The sequence below is a fragment of the Podarcis pityusensis genome, assembly GCF_964106645.2.
Source record: "Podarcis pityusensis genome assembly, chromosome: 3".
Lineage (NCBI taxonomy): Eukaryota > Metazoa > Chordata > Lepidosauria > Squamata > Lacertidae > Podarcis > Podarcis pityusensis.
Window position 1 is genome coordinate 72,827,168 of NC_138026.1, and position 18,348 is coordinate 72,845,515.

General features: G+C 45.3%; 3 protein-coding genes across 8 annotated transcripts in view; 1 reads left to right on the forward strand and 2 right to left on the reverse strand.

The window, feature by feature from the left end:
- LOC308474425 (uncharacterized protein) overlaps positions 1-4,083 on the forward strand; it is a 28,740-nt gene extending 24,657 nt beyond the window's left edge. For all 4 annotated transcript variants that reach the window (XM_081000674.1, XM_081000675.1, XM_081000676.1 and 1 more), the window contains 3 exons: positions 591-675; positions 1,132-1,255; positions 2,277-4,083. In XM_081000674.1, coding sequence (XP_080856800.1) covers positions 591-675; positions 1,132-1,255; positions 2,277-2,466 — 399 coding nt within the window. In that variant the 3' untranslated portion in view covers positions 2,467-4,083. The remainder of the gene's footprint in view (positions 1-590; positions 676-1,131; positions 1,256-2,276) is intronic.
- A 352-nt stretch (positions 4,084-4,435) lies between these two features.
- On the reverse strand, positions 4,436-9,960 carry TTLL2 (tubulin tyrosine ligase like 2). Its single transcript, XM_081000688.1, has 4 exons — positions 9,724-9,960; positions 7,861-8,005; positions 7,407-7,444; positions 4,436-6,097 (listed from the first exon to the last, which is right to left on the reverse strand). The coding sequence occupies exons 1-4, from the start codon at positions 9,809-9,811 to the stop codon at positions 4,440-4,442; spliced, it is 1,929 nt and encodes a 642-aa protein (XP_080856814.1). The 5' UTR covers positions 9,812-9,960; the 3' UTR covers positions 4,436-4,439.
- A 1,551-nt stretch (positions 9,961-11,511) lies between these two features.
- The window catches only part of UNC93A (unc-93 homolog A), a 30,317-nt gene continuing 23,480 nt past the window's right edge, over positions 11,512-18,348 (reverse strand). For all 3 annotated transcript variants that reach the window (XM_081000704.1, XM_081000703.1, XM_081000705.1), the window contains one exon: positions 11,512-12,201. In XM_081000704.1, coding sequence (XP_080856830.1) covers positions 11,924-12,201 — 278 coding nt within the window. In that variant the 3' untranslated portion in view covers positions 11,512-11,923. The remainder of the gene's footprint in view (positions 12,202-18,348) is intronic.

The following is an 18,348-nucleotide window of genomic DNA, read 5'->3' on the forward strand; positions in this document are numbered from 1 at the left end:
TGTGCCAGAGCAACTCAATGGTTGAATTCTGCGATGTATAAATTATGCAAATGCTTACTTTGCAAATCCTAACTTTGCATAATTTATTTCACTTCTGCCAGTCTTGGGAAGAGTTGTTCACGCCACTGAATCTCTTCCTTCTGGAAATCCTGTACAGCAGTTCCACCCTCCTGGCTTCTGAGAGTGTTTAACAGTTTGTTTAAAAACAGTAACAAAGTCACTGTGGTGGCACCCATATTCCCCCCCCCCCTCTTGAGCAGTTTTTCACCTCAAAATAAGTCAACAAACCTTTGAAGGTGTTGATGTATATACTTGAAGCAATACAAAGCTAGACGACTCACCAGAGATGAGAGAGAGGGGCAAAAGTGAAGATTAAATCAGCATTGGACAGGGAACTATGATCTATTCCACACAACCAGTTTATTGAGCATTCATCTTGATTTATTTGCAGAATGTTTGTGGGGAGGTTAGATGATGTTAGCTGTTTACTGAACATTCATTCTGATTTGTTTGTGAATTTGCATTGACAATTGTTATTCCACACTTTCCAATGCATTTTCCTATCATTTCCCTTGTGTATCATTATGCAGATTTATTACTATGCAGAGACACAGACAACCAGAACCGTTTTCCCAAATGGATTGGAAGTCTTGCAGTTTCCTAATAATCAGATTGGTAACGTCAATTTACTATGAATTTAAAACTGATTTTAAAGGCAATGTTTACCAAACAGATATGCGTATCAGATAATAAGTTTTCTATCTTTTTCTCCTTTAAGGGCGATAAATTTAAAAATGATGTCAGAACTTATATATAATAAATAAATGAACTTCCATATTGCATATCATTCAGAAATTCAGTTTGCACACTGAGGTGGGACCCAACAAGCCTGTGCAGAAATCCCTGCAGAGTTGTGAAGCATCCCCAGTGGCAGATTTCAGGTTGCTTCAGACATGCCAGATATCTGCATTTGAGGCACATCCACATAAGAAATAACATGCAATCTGTGTGTAGGTCATAATATGCAGTGTATGCACGTGCGTCAATGTATCAGGCATGATGTACCCACACTGGGAAGGTAAGCTCACACATGTTTCAAATGAGACTTCTTAACAATGTCCTGTTCCACAGAAAAGTACCACCCTGACGGTACTGAAGAAATCGTGTTTCCAGACCAGACTGTGAAACGCCGCTATGATGGAGGTATGGTGGAAGAAACTGTTTTCCCAGACGGTACAGTTGTAAAAGTGGACAAGTAAGTAATAAAGTGCTCAGGAACTGGAAAGGGGGAACCATTCAATAGAAGTGCCATTTCAGCACTGTCTCAACACTCTGCTGTTCACATTGGATAATTTTGTAGAGCTCTGCAAGGCAAAATTGTTGCAAGGGATTGTGTTTTGCTAGGATTCTGTCCTCCCATTTACATAAATACAAGCAAAACCAAAGGTGGTTTTTTTAAACGAGAATAACCACTGTCAGTTACATAATCAACATTGCCTCTGTGTTTTCTGCATTCATTTCCCTCTGACCTCATTGCTTAAAATATCTGGATACACTTTGTGTATCCAATGAATTGTGGTCCATGAAAGTTTGTGCTGTAATACATTTCTTTGTCTTTAAGCTGCCCCAAGACTCTTTTTTGTTTTGCTGCAGTGGAATAGCATGGTTACCCTTTTGAGAATTACAATCAAAGTTGAGGTTGAATGCAACAGGGAATGTTTGTCATAATCTTTAAAAGAAACATTTGTATTTGGTACCCCCATAACTATGTCTCCCAATGGGGCCAGGGAACATAGAGCCAGTGCTAACCCAAATGGGCCCTATCAATGGAATCCATTAGTCTGTCTGCCCCAACTCCTTGTGTTGATTGTCGGTGCTGAGGTACAAAGGATATTAACATATTTGATCTCAGAATTTGCAATGCCGTATTACAAGGAAACTTTTGGCCAGCAAAATCATATTGGCACCTATGCCAGAAACCAATAAAGCCAGGCAGTTGTCTGCCCTGGTCCTCATTACAATAAGACATGTTACTCCAAGCTCTAAATTACTCTAGATCTGCAGGTTTATAGGGCACTTGTGCTGTTGTGTGTTTTCCCCTGCCCCAAGCATCCAACTCTAGCCATTCCCAGAGACAGCATACTACGCTTGATGGGCAACTGGGCTGATTTGCTAGGTTTGTTCTTATGTGTAAAATGTAAAGTCTGTTAGCATGAACAGGGTTCCCATGGGTATACATGCTCTGAAGTGGACTGTTTTGTTTTATTGCTTTACAGAAGTGGAGTTAAAACCATCCAGTTCCATAATGGGCAAAAGGAGATTCATATGGCACAGTCTACGAGAAGGGAATACCCTGATGGGACTGTCAAGACTGTCTATGCAAATGGCCAGCAGGAAACCAAGTATTCTTCAGGACGGGTTCGAATCAAAGATGAGAAGGAGATCGTCATCCTGGATAAGGAGTAACTTGTGTTCCCTGGATGGTGGTCTTAGCATTTCATTATGTTCTCTTATGTCGTGTTTCATGATGTTATGTTATAGTTTATTTTTTATTCCATCTTTTGTCCAGAAAGGTCTATGAAGTGTCTCACAAAAATACAAATACAGTTGTACCTTGGTTCTTGAACGCCTTGGTACTTGTATGTTTTGGGTCCCGGACGCCACAAACCCGGAAGTTAGTGTTCCCGTTTGTGAACTTTTTTGGAAGCTGAACATCCGACGTGGCTTCCAATTAAGTGCAGGAAGCTCCTGCAGCCAATCGGAAGCCGTGCCTTGGTTTTCAAAAGTTTTTGGAAGTCAAACGGACTTCCGGAATGGATTATGTTTGAGAACCAAGGTATGACTGTACACCATTTGAGCAATACAGTAAAATATAACTGACAATTACTGCTGCTGAAAACAGTAACATATCAGTAATGTCTTCTAAACAACCAGACAGATTTGCTGCATCCAAATAGCTTTTAATTTTTTACTTCTGTCATAAGAATGAAGTAAAGAAAGGAGTATGGACCCCACCTGGAGGTCAAAAGCCTGGGAGCCACCATGGAGATGACCAAATATCAGCTTAGCCTCAAACAATAATAACCTAAGAAGAGCCCTGCTGGATCAGCCCAAGAGTCACCTTGTCCAGGGTGTGGGGTTTGTGGTGCACTTACCTTACTTTTGTGATGGCTAAAAGCTTTACAGTGTCCTTTCTGTTTGTTCTACAAATCAACTCTCCAGGAGTCTGCAACCTGCAGCCTTCCCAAGTGCCTGTGCTTACTGAAAGCCTTATAACATTCCTGGCTGGGCTTTCCTGGAAGCACCAGAAGCTGGGGAGGCTGCCTAATGTGAGTTTGACCGCTTCCAACTGAAAGTATTTTTATTTTTAATGAAATAAATGTTGCTGTTGTTTTATAACCAGCGACTTCCCTTAAAAACAAAACCACCAAGTGCCCCAATCTCAGGCTCCTAGTAATCATCCTGCTTGGCTTCCCACACTTCACGTAAAAGGCTGGGAATGGCAGCATGTGGCAGCTAGGGAGACTGCAGAGTGCTGGACAAAATTAAAGAAACATACACAACTTTGGCCACCTTGCAAAGGTGTGGCAAGCTCAGCCCTGCACTCACCAAGATTATAAAGGAGCTCTAATGTGTCCTGTAAATGAAGCAGCTAAAATGGGTGCCTCAGTTTTGAGAAACTACAGTGCTAAATTTCCATAGCCTCAGGTTTGATGGAAAAGGAAGGGAGAACTGGGTATCATTGACATATTGATTGGACTGCACTCAGACGCTACAGATGATCCCACAGTTTCATGGAGATTCATGGTGAGAGGATAAGATCCCTGTGAGATGCTGTGTGTCAAAGGCCAATGAGTGTAATGTTTAATTCCCCAGCAATATCTTCTGGGGTCTACCATTCGGGGAGGACCAATGCCAGTACAAAACTCTTGCCACTCGGCCCTAACGCAGTAGGGTGGGTTCAGAATAATATCATAAGCTGTTGAGCTAATGAACTTGTATTGTACTTTTGTGTGTGTGCATTGCTGTAATATTTTATTATGATCTGGCAGTTTATATAAATAAACAAACAAAATCAATCTACCAAGGCCACCAAAAAACAGTTTCTGTCCCAGATCTAAGCTATAATCCTAACTGAAATAAGTCTATACAATTTGTCTCATCCAGAACCACCTGGAGGTGAAGTCACCACTCCCCCCCCCCCCGAAAAAAGGGACGCTAACTAATGTTTGTTCAGGTCAGAGGGATCCATAGCAGTGAAGCCCTGACTGTTAAAGTGGTGTAGCCATTGCTCTGTGGTGCAGATGTGTCCTCATAGTGGCATCCTTCCTCCAACTTTTGTGGGAGTCTTATAGAATGTGGCATAAAGTGTGCCAGCGTAACTGCAGCACATGCACCCTCTGGTGTAAATGACATACAGGATTGCTCATCCCGCTCATCTACTGGTTAAATAAGCTTTTATTTGATTTCTGGTGCTCTGGCTGCAATTCTTTGCTCATTAATTTGTGTATTTCTTTTATTACACTTTTGACATGGATCCCATTCCTAGATGCTTCAAGGACTGCATCACTGAAAGGAAATATAAGGACAAAGTCACCCACCCGAGGGAATGGCTTTTTGTCTTTATCTGAGAGGAAAAAGGGAGGGATAGATGGCTTGTGTGTACAGAGCTCAGTTGAATTAAGCCACCGGGTAGACTGAACAGGCTCATATAGGGAACTACTAGTTCTAAATAACTGTTTGCTTTTAGATGGCAGCAGGGATGTTTTGGGCGTGTTCATTCGTTCACGCAGCTGTGAGGTTAAGGTTTTCTTGGGGTATGCGCTGCCTGTCCTGCCAGACATTGGGCTCCTCTTATTAACCTGCAAGAGTGATGGAGATGGGGAAGTAACTGCAGACTTGGTTCTTTTCCCACAAGCCATGAAATCTAGAGAGACGTCAGTTTTGGTAGTCAGCAAAGACTGCGTTCGGCCAAAGGACGACACTTTCCGGATCACCCCTTTGCTTGTTCTCAGCGCGTCGGCCTCCTTGTAGTTCAGCAAGTCGACGATGTCATGGAGCAACCTTCTTTTCACAGCTGCATCTGTGGCACAGTCGAGGTGCAGACCCGGGCTGTGGTTCACTTCCAGGAGCCAGGGCTTCATCTTGTCATCCACGAGAATGTCAAACCCAAAGAGCTCAAAGCAGTTAGAGGTAAACGGCACCGAGGGGGTGATGGCAAGCAAGGTAAGGGTGATGATGTGGTTGATCCTTTGCCAGAGGCGCACGTCGTTCACATGGCGGCTACGTAGGTAGGCCCGGAAACGGCTGAACGTCCATTTGCAGCCGGAGCCGATGACGTCTTTGTCCTTCCTGTACGAGGGCCCAAACTTATTGATGCTTGTGTTTGTCAAGTGGGCGTAAACATTGTCCAGGGCCTCGAGGTCAAACTTCTCCGTCGCAAACCTCACCAGCCCTTCTTCGTACACGTAAACAGTGAGGGGGCAAAAGCTAGCGACACATACGTAAAAGCGGAGGTCCCACTTGTACCCGGAAATAAGCAAGGGGTTGCTGATGTACTTCTGCACAATCACCATGCAGTCATAAACAAAGTCTTTAATGTCCTTGAAAATGAGGATGCCCCTCCCACGAGACCTGGCGACAGGCTTGCAGATCCAGTAGCTCAGCTTCCTGCCGGGTATTTGCCTCTCCTTGGTGTATTCTGTTATAAATTTAATGTAGTCGTTGGGCATGATGAAGGCTGCTGGACTGAACTCGTAGAGGGTTGTTCCATAGATTCCCTTCATGCGCTTCAAATGTCTTGCCAAATAGTCCTTCCTGGTGATCCGGACGGTTTCTGGATGGTGATTGAGCCTCTGCCATGGTTTAATGCTTCGGTGGTCTGTCATCCGGAAAGGCTGGTTCTGCCAGCACAGGTTCCAGTCCTCGTTATCTTGCTTGTGCTCATCATACTCGATCCAGCCACGCTCCAGTAGAACCTCACGGACTAATTCAGGAACGCTGTCATGTAGCCGGAAGACTAGTGGCTTGATGGAGCCTCCTGAATCAACCCCTTTTGCTGTGGTGGAGCTTTGATTTTCTGGAAAATCGGTATTTTCTGTGGGGGAAGCAAACAATTGACTCTATCGGTTTGGGTAATTTAATAGCAACAGGAATGCGTTCCTTTGATTGGAACCTGAGTTGCCCCGTTCATACAGTTATATGCAGGGTACAAACACATTGATTGATGCGTGGTAATAAAACACAACATTCATTTTCAGCATGTGAGTCCAGTGACTCACACTGATGTTCATAGATCTGATCCCCAGGGAAGAATCATGAGTAACAGGGACCTCTAGCATGTGTTCTCCAACCCTGGGTTCCTTAAGGTGGTTGTGCGTCCTACTGTACACAGGGAAGTCTTCTGTTTGTAGGGCTGCCTGGCCCAAGGTCAGTTTAAAGATAACCCTAAGAAAGGAAAGCAGAGCTTGAAGATGCCTATCAACAATTAACTACTAGACAACAAATTAAGCTGACACTTAATCACTGGGTCACTGGGTTGCAGTCTTCCCCATCATGAGGAAATGGCTGCATTGTAGTTCTGCTTAGATTCTAGTAATTACAGTGGTACCTCAGGTTACATACACTTCAGGTTACATACGCTTCAGGTTACGGACTCCGCTAACCCAGAAATAGTGCTTCAGGTTAAGAACTTTGCTTCAGGATGAGAACAGAAATCGTGCTCTGGCGGCCCGGGGGCAGCAGGAGGCCCCATTAGCTAAAGTGGTGCTTCAGGTTAAGAACAGTTTCAGGTTAAGTACGGACCTCCGGAACGAATTAAGTATTTAACCTGAGGTACCACTGTATTTCTAAATTTGTATAAACACTTATAAATTATGTGTCTGGAAATTTCTTGCAGATCTTTCCCATCTCTTGTATTCTCCTTGAGTGATGAGCTTCTTTCTTGGTTGTGATGTTTGTGACCACCTTAGCATGGTGGGTTATTGGGTTGGCCAAGCTTGATGTGATGTTGCTAATGCCATACTTACTTAAAAAAATGACATCGGAGTGCATGTAAGCCAGATTGGTGCTGTGGCAGAAACGATCCAAATCATGGGACTCCATACCTGCTGTTTACAATGAGAGGGAAGCTCCCATTTATTTTTTGCTTGATTGTAAACAGCAAGTATGTGGTGGGGAGCAGAGAGAGGTTCTGATTTGAACTATGTCAGGTGCTCAAGCCAGCACAAGAGAAAGTACAATATTATTCATATTCAGGTCCCAAGAGAAATTAAGTTGTTTTGTAGGCTTTGCATTAGGAAGCCAAACAGGCTTCAGTGATGAATATAATTTTATACCAGCTTGGGAAAACTCAGGCAGCTGAGTTTATGGAAGGTTTAAAGAGAATTTTTCAAAAAACCAAATACCTTTTCTCGGACTCCTCAATCCCACCAGCTGTTCAGTACTGTGAATATGCAAGAGTAAATGAGAAACTGTCAAATAAAAGTTTATTACATACCAGCATGCATCTCCATCTCAAATGCTTCCATTTGTATTAGTCCCCATGTTGCCCCTTGTCTCTCTTACCTATCCTGTGTTGTTTTCTTGTCTCAACCCATCTAAATTTAGATCGTAAGTTATTTGGGGCAAGTACTTTTATTTTGGTTCTATGTATACTACCAGCTGTGGTGATGGCACCATATAAAATTAGATAATATTTATGAATCAGAGCTGCAAGCTCTTTTCCTATTTCAGTGGCAGTCCTTAGCTATTCTGTCCTCTTGTACTGCTATGATTCCCCTTCCCTGTTATACATCTGTAATACAGAAGATCCCTTATCCCTGAAGACCCACATTTACTTCAAAAGGAAAATGTGCAAACCTTAGTTCTCTTGTAGCTGTGCAAATCTGTTCTTCTTTTTCAGAGTTGCGGCTCGCCTTTTGCCAAAGTGACATTTTTACCATCTCATGCTGGGTTGGAGAATCCTTTTTTCTTCCTTTCTGGAATTCCAGCTTTCGAAGCGAAACTGATAATGTATATTTCTCAAGTTCTAAATCACCATAGAAACTTGCACTGCGCCAGCATGTCACACACTTCAGCATTCTGTTTCCTTGTTCCCTCCCGCCCTTTCTGTAGAATATTCAGGGACACCCTCATCTCACATATTGTTCTACTACCCGGTCAATCACAGCTAGAACAGCTTTTCAGATTGTGCCAGCTTGGCCTAGCGGTTACTTCGAATCTATCTTTGCAGAATCCCCACAATTCACTTTTATTGAAATGGGCTTCCAGGAGGAAAGCTCTCAGTGGAGTTCCGTCTGCATTAAACTCTTGTATTCGATAAGGAAATTGCTTCCCAAGCCATGGCTGGTAATCAATTTACTCAGAGTATACCCAGTGGGAATTAATGAACCTAACTCAGTCATGCTCATTAATTCCAGTTGGCCTACACGGACTAAAAATGGCTGAATATCACTCTATATGTTATATTTTGATATGTTTTTCATGTTAACTTTTTAAAAATTAGATTGTAACCTTTATATTAAACATATCAGCTTTTAGACCAGGCCACAGATTTAAAAGAACGTTGATTTACTTATGGAGCAGTCCTATAATATTTAAGGTAAAGGTAAAGGTACCCCTGCCCGTACGGGCCAGTCTTGACAGACTCTAGGGTTGTGCGCTCATCTCACTCTATAGGCCGGGAGCCAGCGCTGTCCGCAGACACTTCCGGGTCACGTGGTCAGCGTGACAAGTTGCATCTGGCGAGCCAGCGCAGCACACGGAACGCTGTTTACCATCCCGCTGGTAAGCGGTCCCTATTTATCTACTTGCACCCGGAGGTGCTTTCGAACTGCTAGGTTGGCAGGCGCTGGGACCGAACGACGGGAGCGCACCCCACCGCGGGGATTCAAACCGCCGACCATGTGATCGGCAAGTCCTAGGCGCTGAGGTTTTACCCACAGCGCCACCCGCGTCCCCCTATAATATTTACTTAGATATAAATCCCACCATGTAGTGGTGCTTACTTCAATATAAGTGTGCATAAGATTGCATCCTTATAGCAAGGCCAGTCCAAGAGAGAACAGCAATGTGCATAGCGTTGTAAGTATCTATGGCTGGCTAAGTTATTTTGACGCTTGAGACAGAGAATCCCACCTATGTCTTTCCCTGACTGGGAACAGGAATGCTATAACCATAAATTAAGTACTAACAATTTGTTTCCCTTTATGGCACTTAAGAATAATCCTGTTGATAGGCAGCGACATCATAATCACGATCCCATTAGTAAAATGGGTATCCTACATTTGGACACATGCCCAGTTGCTGATCCCAGAGCATTCATGTTGCTTTTCATACCGTACCTCAGAAATTCTTACAACATGACTCCAAGGTAGGCCAGTGTACCTTTATTACATCCCAATCTGGGGTTGGGACTGGGGGCCCTAACCACTTGAACAAGTGCCCCATCTGTGCAACTGAATTTGCTCTCCTGTTCCCACCAGTCCCCCCCCCCCGCCAACTTCAAAATCAGCTCTGGAGGGTTGGGGGATCCCACAGCAGAGTTTGGGGGGGTGCGTGAAGGGAGGAGGAGAAACAGAAGTCCTGTTGCACCACTGGAACCCTACTCCCATTGGATACAACCCAGAGTGTGCGGCTTGCCTGTGGCCCAATTCATTCATTCATGGTCACATAGTTAAAATTAATTCCTGTTACTTTTTTATTGCAAGAATATGCACATACCTTTCCCCTTGGGAACACCTGCACTGGGGCAATGGCACTCCTCTCCTTCAGCATAAAAATTATCCCCAGAGTCATCAGTGCAACACATTTAGCTCCATTGCTGAGGGCATCAGTTAAGGATTTTTTCTTTCGGTCTCTTTTTGAGACCCGAAGAGGAATTTGTGGGCTGCCTGAATTGTCACCTGTTTCCTGCTTTCACCTGGATGGCCAGCCAGCCAGGAGGGTTAAAGCTTGGTTGCTTAGCAATGCAAAACAGATCCTGGGAACAAAAGCGAATGCTCTCATGGTCACAGGAGCTTTTTCCACTTCCCCCTTCCTTGAACTCTAGGCCTCTTCTCAAACTGAGCCAGCTATTTTACAGGCCCTGCTGCTATGCTCTTATTAATATTATTATTTACTTGCCTTCACCCTAATTATTTATTATTGACCTACCTTCATGCTAAGGTCCAAGGATGGGTTGCAATGTTAAAGCCCAGTCATGGGTATAATCATGGCATAGAATTTGTGTCCCATTCCAGCATAACTTTTCATCAAAGAATGAAGCCGTAGAGGGCGGAGAAGAACGCGGTTCTCTCTGGGTATTCATGTGGCTGCTGTATCACACGAGAAGTGTGGGAATCCAGTCTGTATAATGACAGCACGATGTGCCAAAGCAGTGGATAATTAATACAAAACTAAAGCTGCAATCCAAAAGGGAAGTGGCGGCTGCTGAACTGTAGTTTTGAGCATTGTGCTGGGCTTGTGCTGGTGGGCTGCTGGGAGCAGCCAACTCCTAGGGGCTGTGGGGTCTTAGCCCCCAATAAAATATTTTAGGAGGCCTCCCTCCTAAAAAAATTGATGAGCATAGCCATTCAAGGGACACGGGTGGCGCTGTGGGTTAAACCACAGAGCCTAGGACTTGCCGATCAGAAGGTCGGCGGTTTGAATCCCCGTGACGGGGGTGAGCTCCTGTTGCTCGGTCCCAGCTCCTGCCGGAGTAGGTACCACTCCGGCGGGAAGGTAAACGGCGTTTCCATGAGCTGCTCTGGTTCGCCAGAAGCGGCTTAGTCATGCTGGTCACATGACCTGGAAGCTGTATGCCGGCTCCCTCGGCCAATAAAGCGAGATGAGCGCCGCAACCCCAGAGTCGGTCACGACTGGACCTAATGGTCAGGGGTCCCTTTACCTTTATAGCCATTCAAAAGGTGTCCATGCACCGCATCATGTGATCAATTATGCAGGATGGGGCTTATCCCCCCAATATTTTAGTAAAGTTGGCACCCCTGGTTCTTGCACTCTCCTGTCCTTTCCTGAAGTTTTCTTTGGCTGCCCCATGACATTCCTCCCATTGATGGGAGGGACATTCATTGCACCACATGACTGCTTCCACATGGGCTCGGTGCGGCTCATTGGCCTCATCCAAATGCCATGCCACATCCTTCACCCCATTTCATCAGATTTACATAGTGTGTAAATAAATAGTAGATTAGCTCTACGATGTCTCACGCTTCTTGCTGTGTTCTGCCAGAAGCTTAGTGTGCATATATCATTATGATGTATGTCACTAGGAGCACATTGGAAGAGAAGGGAGATGCCTTTTCCAGAGCTGCGCGTACCGGAGGGTGCTCAGAGTTCTGGGGGACTGCAGGCACCCCCAGGGCGTTCTCCAACAATTTCCTTAGGAGACTTGGATGGAGAAATTACAGTTTCATGTTTATTTCCTTGAGGGGAGTGGTAAGCTTGTATTCCAGATGAGAGTCAATTTATATTTTCTATGTGCATATGAGTGATTTAGTAAGAAACAGAACATTTTTGAATTATCAATGTACATTTATTCTCCCCCCCATTAAAAAAAATCAAAGACCCATTAAAAACATTTTTTGTCACTAGTAGCAAGAAGAGAAGGTCCCTAGTATTGTACTGTCTTAATTGAAGTCATTATTGTATTGGCAGGAAAAAAAATCCTATTTACATTTTTCACCAGTTCGAAAGAATTGAAGTTTCCATTTACATATTGCACAGATCATGTTATCTGTTCCTTGGTAGCCTTCTTTGGTGTTGAGCCTTTTGAGAAGCCATCTGTGGCACCATTGCTGTGATGCTCTGCCTCTTTCAGTATCAGCACTACTCTCTGGTAGCCCATACAAAATGAAAATGAGCAAAATTAGGCACTTTTGGACTGGGCCATTTGCTTGGCCTTACAGAGGTTTGCTTTGCTGGGCTACAAATGGGTTTGCGGATCTTTCTCGCCTAGTTCGTTTGGCTCCTGCTTTGAGATACTGGGTAGTTCAGGACCAGGAGAGGACTGTGATTCCAGGTGCTCGACTTCTGCATAGCATACCATGGCCACCACCAGTACAGCCAGCACAATATAAAGTTTGACGCTGACACTTAAGAATGTGCTGTAACCAAAGGCGATGACAAACCCCAAGGACTCCCACAGGCGATAATTAGCAAAGGCAGCCTCCTTGTGCTTTTCAAATAACACTCCATAGAGAGCTGTAAACAAATGGAAAGAGAAAAATTAGGCAAAACTTTATGTTTGAAGCCTAAATCTGACACCCATCCAGGTCTGTAACTGTAGCAGCAGTAGCTAACCCTCTTTCTCCCTGGAAAAGGTCATGCTGCAAGAAAATACATGATGGATGTCTTCTCTTTTGTACCAGGAAGCTGCTTAGGATCACACAATGTTGTAGCTTAAACCATATACTGCTGGGTTTTGAGTTTACTGTGAACAGGTCCATCGCCAGGCAACAGTGGTCCAGGGACATTAAAAAACGATCTTTGTTCCTTGGTGTGGGAAATCTCTCTCCCCTGCTTTTGGAGGGCGACACCTTCAGCTGGTGTAAGGGGCAGAGACACAAGAGCTGCAATGCTGAAGAGTTCCTTGTGAAGGCTTGTTAAACCACTCAGAATTGTAGCTCTGAGTGGAGGAAAGCAGGGGCACCCTGACAAATGGTATCACAATTCTTTAAACGTATGGTGTGAATATGGCCAATGTTATCCATGCTCCTAGCAGTATCTTTAAAACAGTGCTACTTGGAATCCTTACGCATGCAAACTATGGGCTCTGTTGCTGCAGGAATGAATATATGAACTAACCCATGATGACATCAGGCAGTTCATGTCTAAAAAAAGGATAGGGGTATGGTAAGATCTGGTTTCAGTTCTGGTATGTAATATACAGAGGCTGAATAACTTCCCGGGATGATCCACATGTCAAATGGAAATGCCTGTGTTTATAATTAACCTGTTAGAAATGCTACATTGGGGAGGCTGCTGGCTAGAACATCTGTTCTACTTTTAAGAATGCAAGAGCTGCTGGATCAGGCCAAAGGCCCATCTAATCTAGCACTACTGTTCTCATAGTAGCCAGCCAGATACCCGTGAGAAGCCATTAAGCAGGACCTGAATGCAACAGCCTCTGCTTATGATTCCCAGCAACTGATACCCTCTAAGAGCGAAGGCAGAACATGCTCAGGCTCTAACATGTCCAGGGCTCTTTTTACATCCTGCTGAAGAGGATAATAATGGCGTTTTTCAGGCCCATGCAACTTTTTAAACAGCATAGACTCATAGAATTGTAGAGTTTGAAGGGACCGCAAGCAGGGCCGTCTTTAGCAGATGCGATGCCGGGGTGCAAATATCCACCCAGTGCCCCCAAATTACCACGGATAGTGTTGTGATGGCCATAGCTGTGCACTGCCAGCCATTGGGGGGGGGCGCAACTCTCCCCCATGCTGCTGCGGGAGAGCGATCCCCGCAGAGGCTTGGGAGGGAAGCTGCATGCCCGCCATCCATATGGTGTGCAGGGAAAGGGGAGACCGTCAGCAAAGCCGCGCAGCTCCCACACTTGCTGGGGCGCCCCTGAGAGGCCAGCGCTCTGGCGTGGCGCACCACTAAGCCCTATGGGAAAGATGGCTCTGACCGCAAGGGTCATCTAGTCCAACCCCCTGCAATGCAGGAATCTTTTGCCCAACATGGGGTTCGAACCCACAACACAACTACTGCAAAACTCCAGCATGGAAGATGCTTGTGTGTGCATAATAGTATGCATATTATTACACATGAAGCAGCTCTTATAGAAGAACAAATGAAATAAAACAGATTTAACTTACAATACAGTGAGGTGCCAAAATATGACACATGCTTTTGGATAGATGAATCTGAAAATGTGGAGTAGGGCAAGGATTCAGGCATTTTCCATTAAAATCCTTTAGGGGGAGCCCTTGGTCAATATTCCAGAGATCTCCTGGAACAGCTACTTGCTTAAACCCTGATAGGAGTTAAATTTTCAGTCTCTAGAATTCTCTTTGGAACTTTGTAATGAAACTCTGTTAAAGTAAGAGCTGAGTCATGTAACTGATAATTAAACTGAGCAGCTCATGCCTACCTCACTTTGTGTGTAATTCAAAAGCACAGGGTTTAATTTGAATTCTGCTGTGGAACCTGTTTTCAATGGCAGACCTGTGCCCTCCAGTGTGAAGTAATAATTAGGAAGAGTGGAGCTCTGAACACGTGTGGAGTGTTTCTTTCTTAGAAGCAGCAAAGATAAGATACAGCTTCCACAATGGATCAAGTACCACAGGCTACTGTTTTTGGTGTTATTTTTTTTTGAATGGTAGAAGAAGCAGCGGTTGATAATTGCAAGGCACTCTGCACATGTTCACAAATCTTCTGTTGATTATTCAGGGCTAGTCCTATCTCAAGAGTTATCATTTTATATTTACTGCATGGAGTTTCAACTTCAGCTGACTTGAGCTGAGCTTCTTATTATTTCTTCGCATTTCCCAGATCCAAGAACTAGTACCTATATCGAGTTCTGGGGTTCTGCTCCCATGTTCTGGGAGCAGACCTTGGCTCAAAAGAAGGCCTGCATATCCCTTAACAATGTACTGTATTTTTCGCTCTATAAGATGCACCAGACCATAAGACGCACCTAGCTTTTGGAGGAAGAAAACAAGAAAAAAATATTCTGAATCTCAGAAGCCAGAACAGCAAGAGGGACTGCTGCGCAGTGAAAGCAGAGATCCCTCTTGCTGTTCTGGCTTCTGGGATAGCTGCACAGCCTGCATTCGCTCCATAAGACGCACACCCATTTCCTCTTACTTTTTAGGAGGGAAAAAGTGAGTCTTATAGAGCAAAAAATATGGTACTTTTTAACAGAGGATTTCCTTTAAGCAAAGTGCTGCCTCCTGTTCAGAAGAATACAGATACAAGTTTGTAAAGGCATATCCTCCAACATTTCTCTGACAAAAATAGGGATGTCCAGTGCTATTTTTGCTAGAAAAAGAGGTGCTGGAACTCACCATAAACACATCCCTCATAGAATGGCAATAGTGCCTACCTGAGAGGTGCTGGAACTGAGTTCTGGTGAGTTCCAGCTGAAAAAAAACCTGGGGGTGTCTTATTCTATACCCTCCAACATTTCTCCAATGAAAATAGAGATGCCCCACCATATGTTTCTCTGGGGAAAGTGGGACATCCTGGGATTAAATCAGAAACTAGGACAGCTACTGTAAATCTGGGACTGTCCCTGGAAAATAGGGACACTTGGAGGGTCTGTAAAGGGTGTCCCTTTCCCCAATAACTTCATAAGCTTAGTCATATCCTCAACATACAGTAGAACTTCTCCAAGTCCAGAACATATGCTTCTACATATCACACAGTTCTGTAATGTGCAAAAAGAAGAAATAGATCACAGCCACCATATCTCCATGTAAGGCCAGGACCTTCCCTAGCCTGCTAGCCTCCAGGCATTGTTAGACTGCAACCTCCATCAGATGCAGGTACTTGGCCAATAGTCAGGGCCAGTAGTCTAGCAACATCTGGAGGGAAGGCTTGCTTTATGCTTCCTGGTTTGTTGAACATTCATCCTGATTTGCTTACAAGGTGCTTATGCTTCTTACAATTCAGCATGTGTTCATTCCACACTTTTCAGTGCATTTCCTCATCACTTTCCAAACTGCTTGAGCTTTAACCCACTTTAAATGTGTAAGTCTGAAGTCCTGTTATGTGCTCGAAGCCTTGAACCCCTCCTGCAAAATATTTGCGGTCTGGACCGGAGGCACCCGGAAGTGTAGTTAAGCCCTTGGCATGACCTCATCTAACCTGTATGTAATCCTTGCTTGGTTCAGCTTTGCTGTTGTCAAAAGACTCTCTTGCCCTGACATTCCCAGGAAATGAGAGAGAATGTATGTAAGGTGGCACTTTGTAACGGAGCGAGATCTGTTGGTGAGGTGTGCAAGTGCTTGTATTTCGCCTGTGTAAGCAACGTGGTGACATATTTAATCTCCATAGCTAATTAGTTTAGGATTTATTCCTTGGATGACAGTGTAAATATTTCAACATATTACAAAAGGTCTTTCTAGCCTTTAATCCTTATTTTTTCTTATGCAATGTTATTTTAATCTCCGTGCCCCTCCCCTCACACGCAGCAGGGATAATAAACATTTCAATTAGCTCCTGGTTATCAGATACAGTGGATTCTTGAACTTAATCCATTCCAGAAATCTGTTCAATTCCTGAAACTGTTTGAAAACTGAGGCACGGCTTCTGATTGGCTGCAGGAGCTTCTTGCGCTCAAGCGAAAGCCGCATCGGACATTTGGCTTCCGAAAAACATTTGAAAATTGGAATGGGAGTCGATTTATTGGTCAACTAAGCCGTTTGAGAACCAAGGTTCCACTGCATTCCTTTTGACTTAGCACACAGCCTGCATTTGAGGATTCCTTTCAAACCTTTGCTCTCTGGTCACATCCACAGCACACATTTAAATCAAATGGTTTCCAGCAAAGAATCCTGGGAACTGTCATTTACAACTCACAGAGCTACAATTTCCAGTACCCTTAAACTACAGTGTCAGGGAACTGCCATCGGAAGGAAGGGAAGTGAAAGGGCTCACACAGGTTGGGAGAGACTCAGCAGCTGAAGAGGGAACCAGTAGGGGGAGAGGAGCTGAGCTGAGGGAAAGGGAGCTGGAGGGATGGCTCAGAGACACTTCCAGCGAAAACAGTGGGGAGGTTTCAGGACCTCCTGTAGGGACACCCACTCCTCGCCGGAAACTGTCACGCAGAGAGTCCAGAAGACGTGTTTCCGTTAAGGAGCTTTTATGTTGGAAGCGATTCCGAAAGCAACCACTGTCGGAATCTGCCAGCGACTGACGGAGCCATGTTTAAGGGGCTCCGTTACAGACAGAGGTTTGCAAACTTGACCAAACTCTGAGGGACTAGGATTTTACACACAAGCAGCTCATCGTCCCATCACAGCATTCCGACAGTCTTCGTGAGCAGCTTGTGCAGGAGAAGGCATCATGAGCAACCCAGCCGGAACCGGAGAAGCAGGAGCTGGAGCGGGTCCAAGCCTGGAAGAAAGGTACCGGGTGTTGGAGGTCCAGCTAGCGCTGCAGACGGCGAGGCTTGAGGAGAGGAGGGCTCAGGATGCAGACAAAAAGGGGAAAGACACCCAGCTCGTCAGAAAGGTACCAGGATTGGTGCAGAAGTTTGGGGGGGAGCCCAAAGACTATCATGGCTTTCGGACAGAGATGCAATATGCCCTCAATCTGCAGTTTGATGAATTCCCTGACGAGGAATCACGAGTGGCTTTCGTGATTGGGCATCTTGAAAAGGGGGCGAGAGACTGGGTTAGACCCCTGATGGCAGCGAATAGTGACGTCCTAAAGGACACGATGAAGTTCTTTCGCGCCATGGATCTGATGTTTTCCAGCGATATTGAACAGGGAGTGGTCCGCAGACAGTTAATGGCTTGCAAACAGGGGAGCCGATCTGTCCGTGAGTACTGGACTGAGTTCACCATGTTGATCCATAAATTGGGGTGGGATCTATCGGCAGAACCCATTCAAATGCTCTTTGAAGAAGGGCTTTCTTCGGCTGTGAAAGACGAACTTTCCCGGGCGCCCAGGGCGGAGTCTATGGACCAGCTGACCAAATCAGCGCTGACCATAGGAGCGCGCCAGGAGGCGAGAGCATTGGAGAGGCGGGAAGGGAAGGGGGAACGTTGGAAGGAGTTCCGCATTCCAGACATTCCAGAGCCAACTTTCCCGCCGGCAGAGCCGATGGAAATCGGAACAGCGCGCGCGCGCGCAGTTTCAAAGCCCAGTGAGGGGGGAAAGAAGGAGGGAAAAGGCGCCCGGAAATGCTATCTCTGCCAACAGCCAGGTCACTTTGCCAGAGTCTGCCCCCAGAGGAAGGAATGGCAAGGGATGGTAGGAGCTGTGGAGGGAAGAGAGGAAGAAATACCGAAGCAAGTAAAAGCCAACGCCTGGCTGCCACCGTCGGGGCACAGCAGCCAGGCCAAAGAGCAGTGAAAGTGCCCACGCCAGAACCTCCTAAACCCGCCCTAGTGATAGAAGTGGCGCTAGAGCTGCCAAACGGACACCCTCTAAAGATAAAGGCGCTGTTGGACTCAGGCAGCTCCTGCAATTTCATGAGCAAAGAGTTTGCAGCTGAACACCAGATACAGACGATCCCTTTAAGCAACCCCCTGCAGGTGACCACGATCGATGGCAGGGAGCTGTTGGGAGGAGAAGTCAGCTTGCAGACCGTCCCAATGATAATGAAGGTGGCAAGGCACACCGAACTGATAGCGTTTAATGTGGCCACCTTGGGAGGAGCTCCCATTATATTGG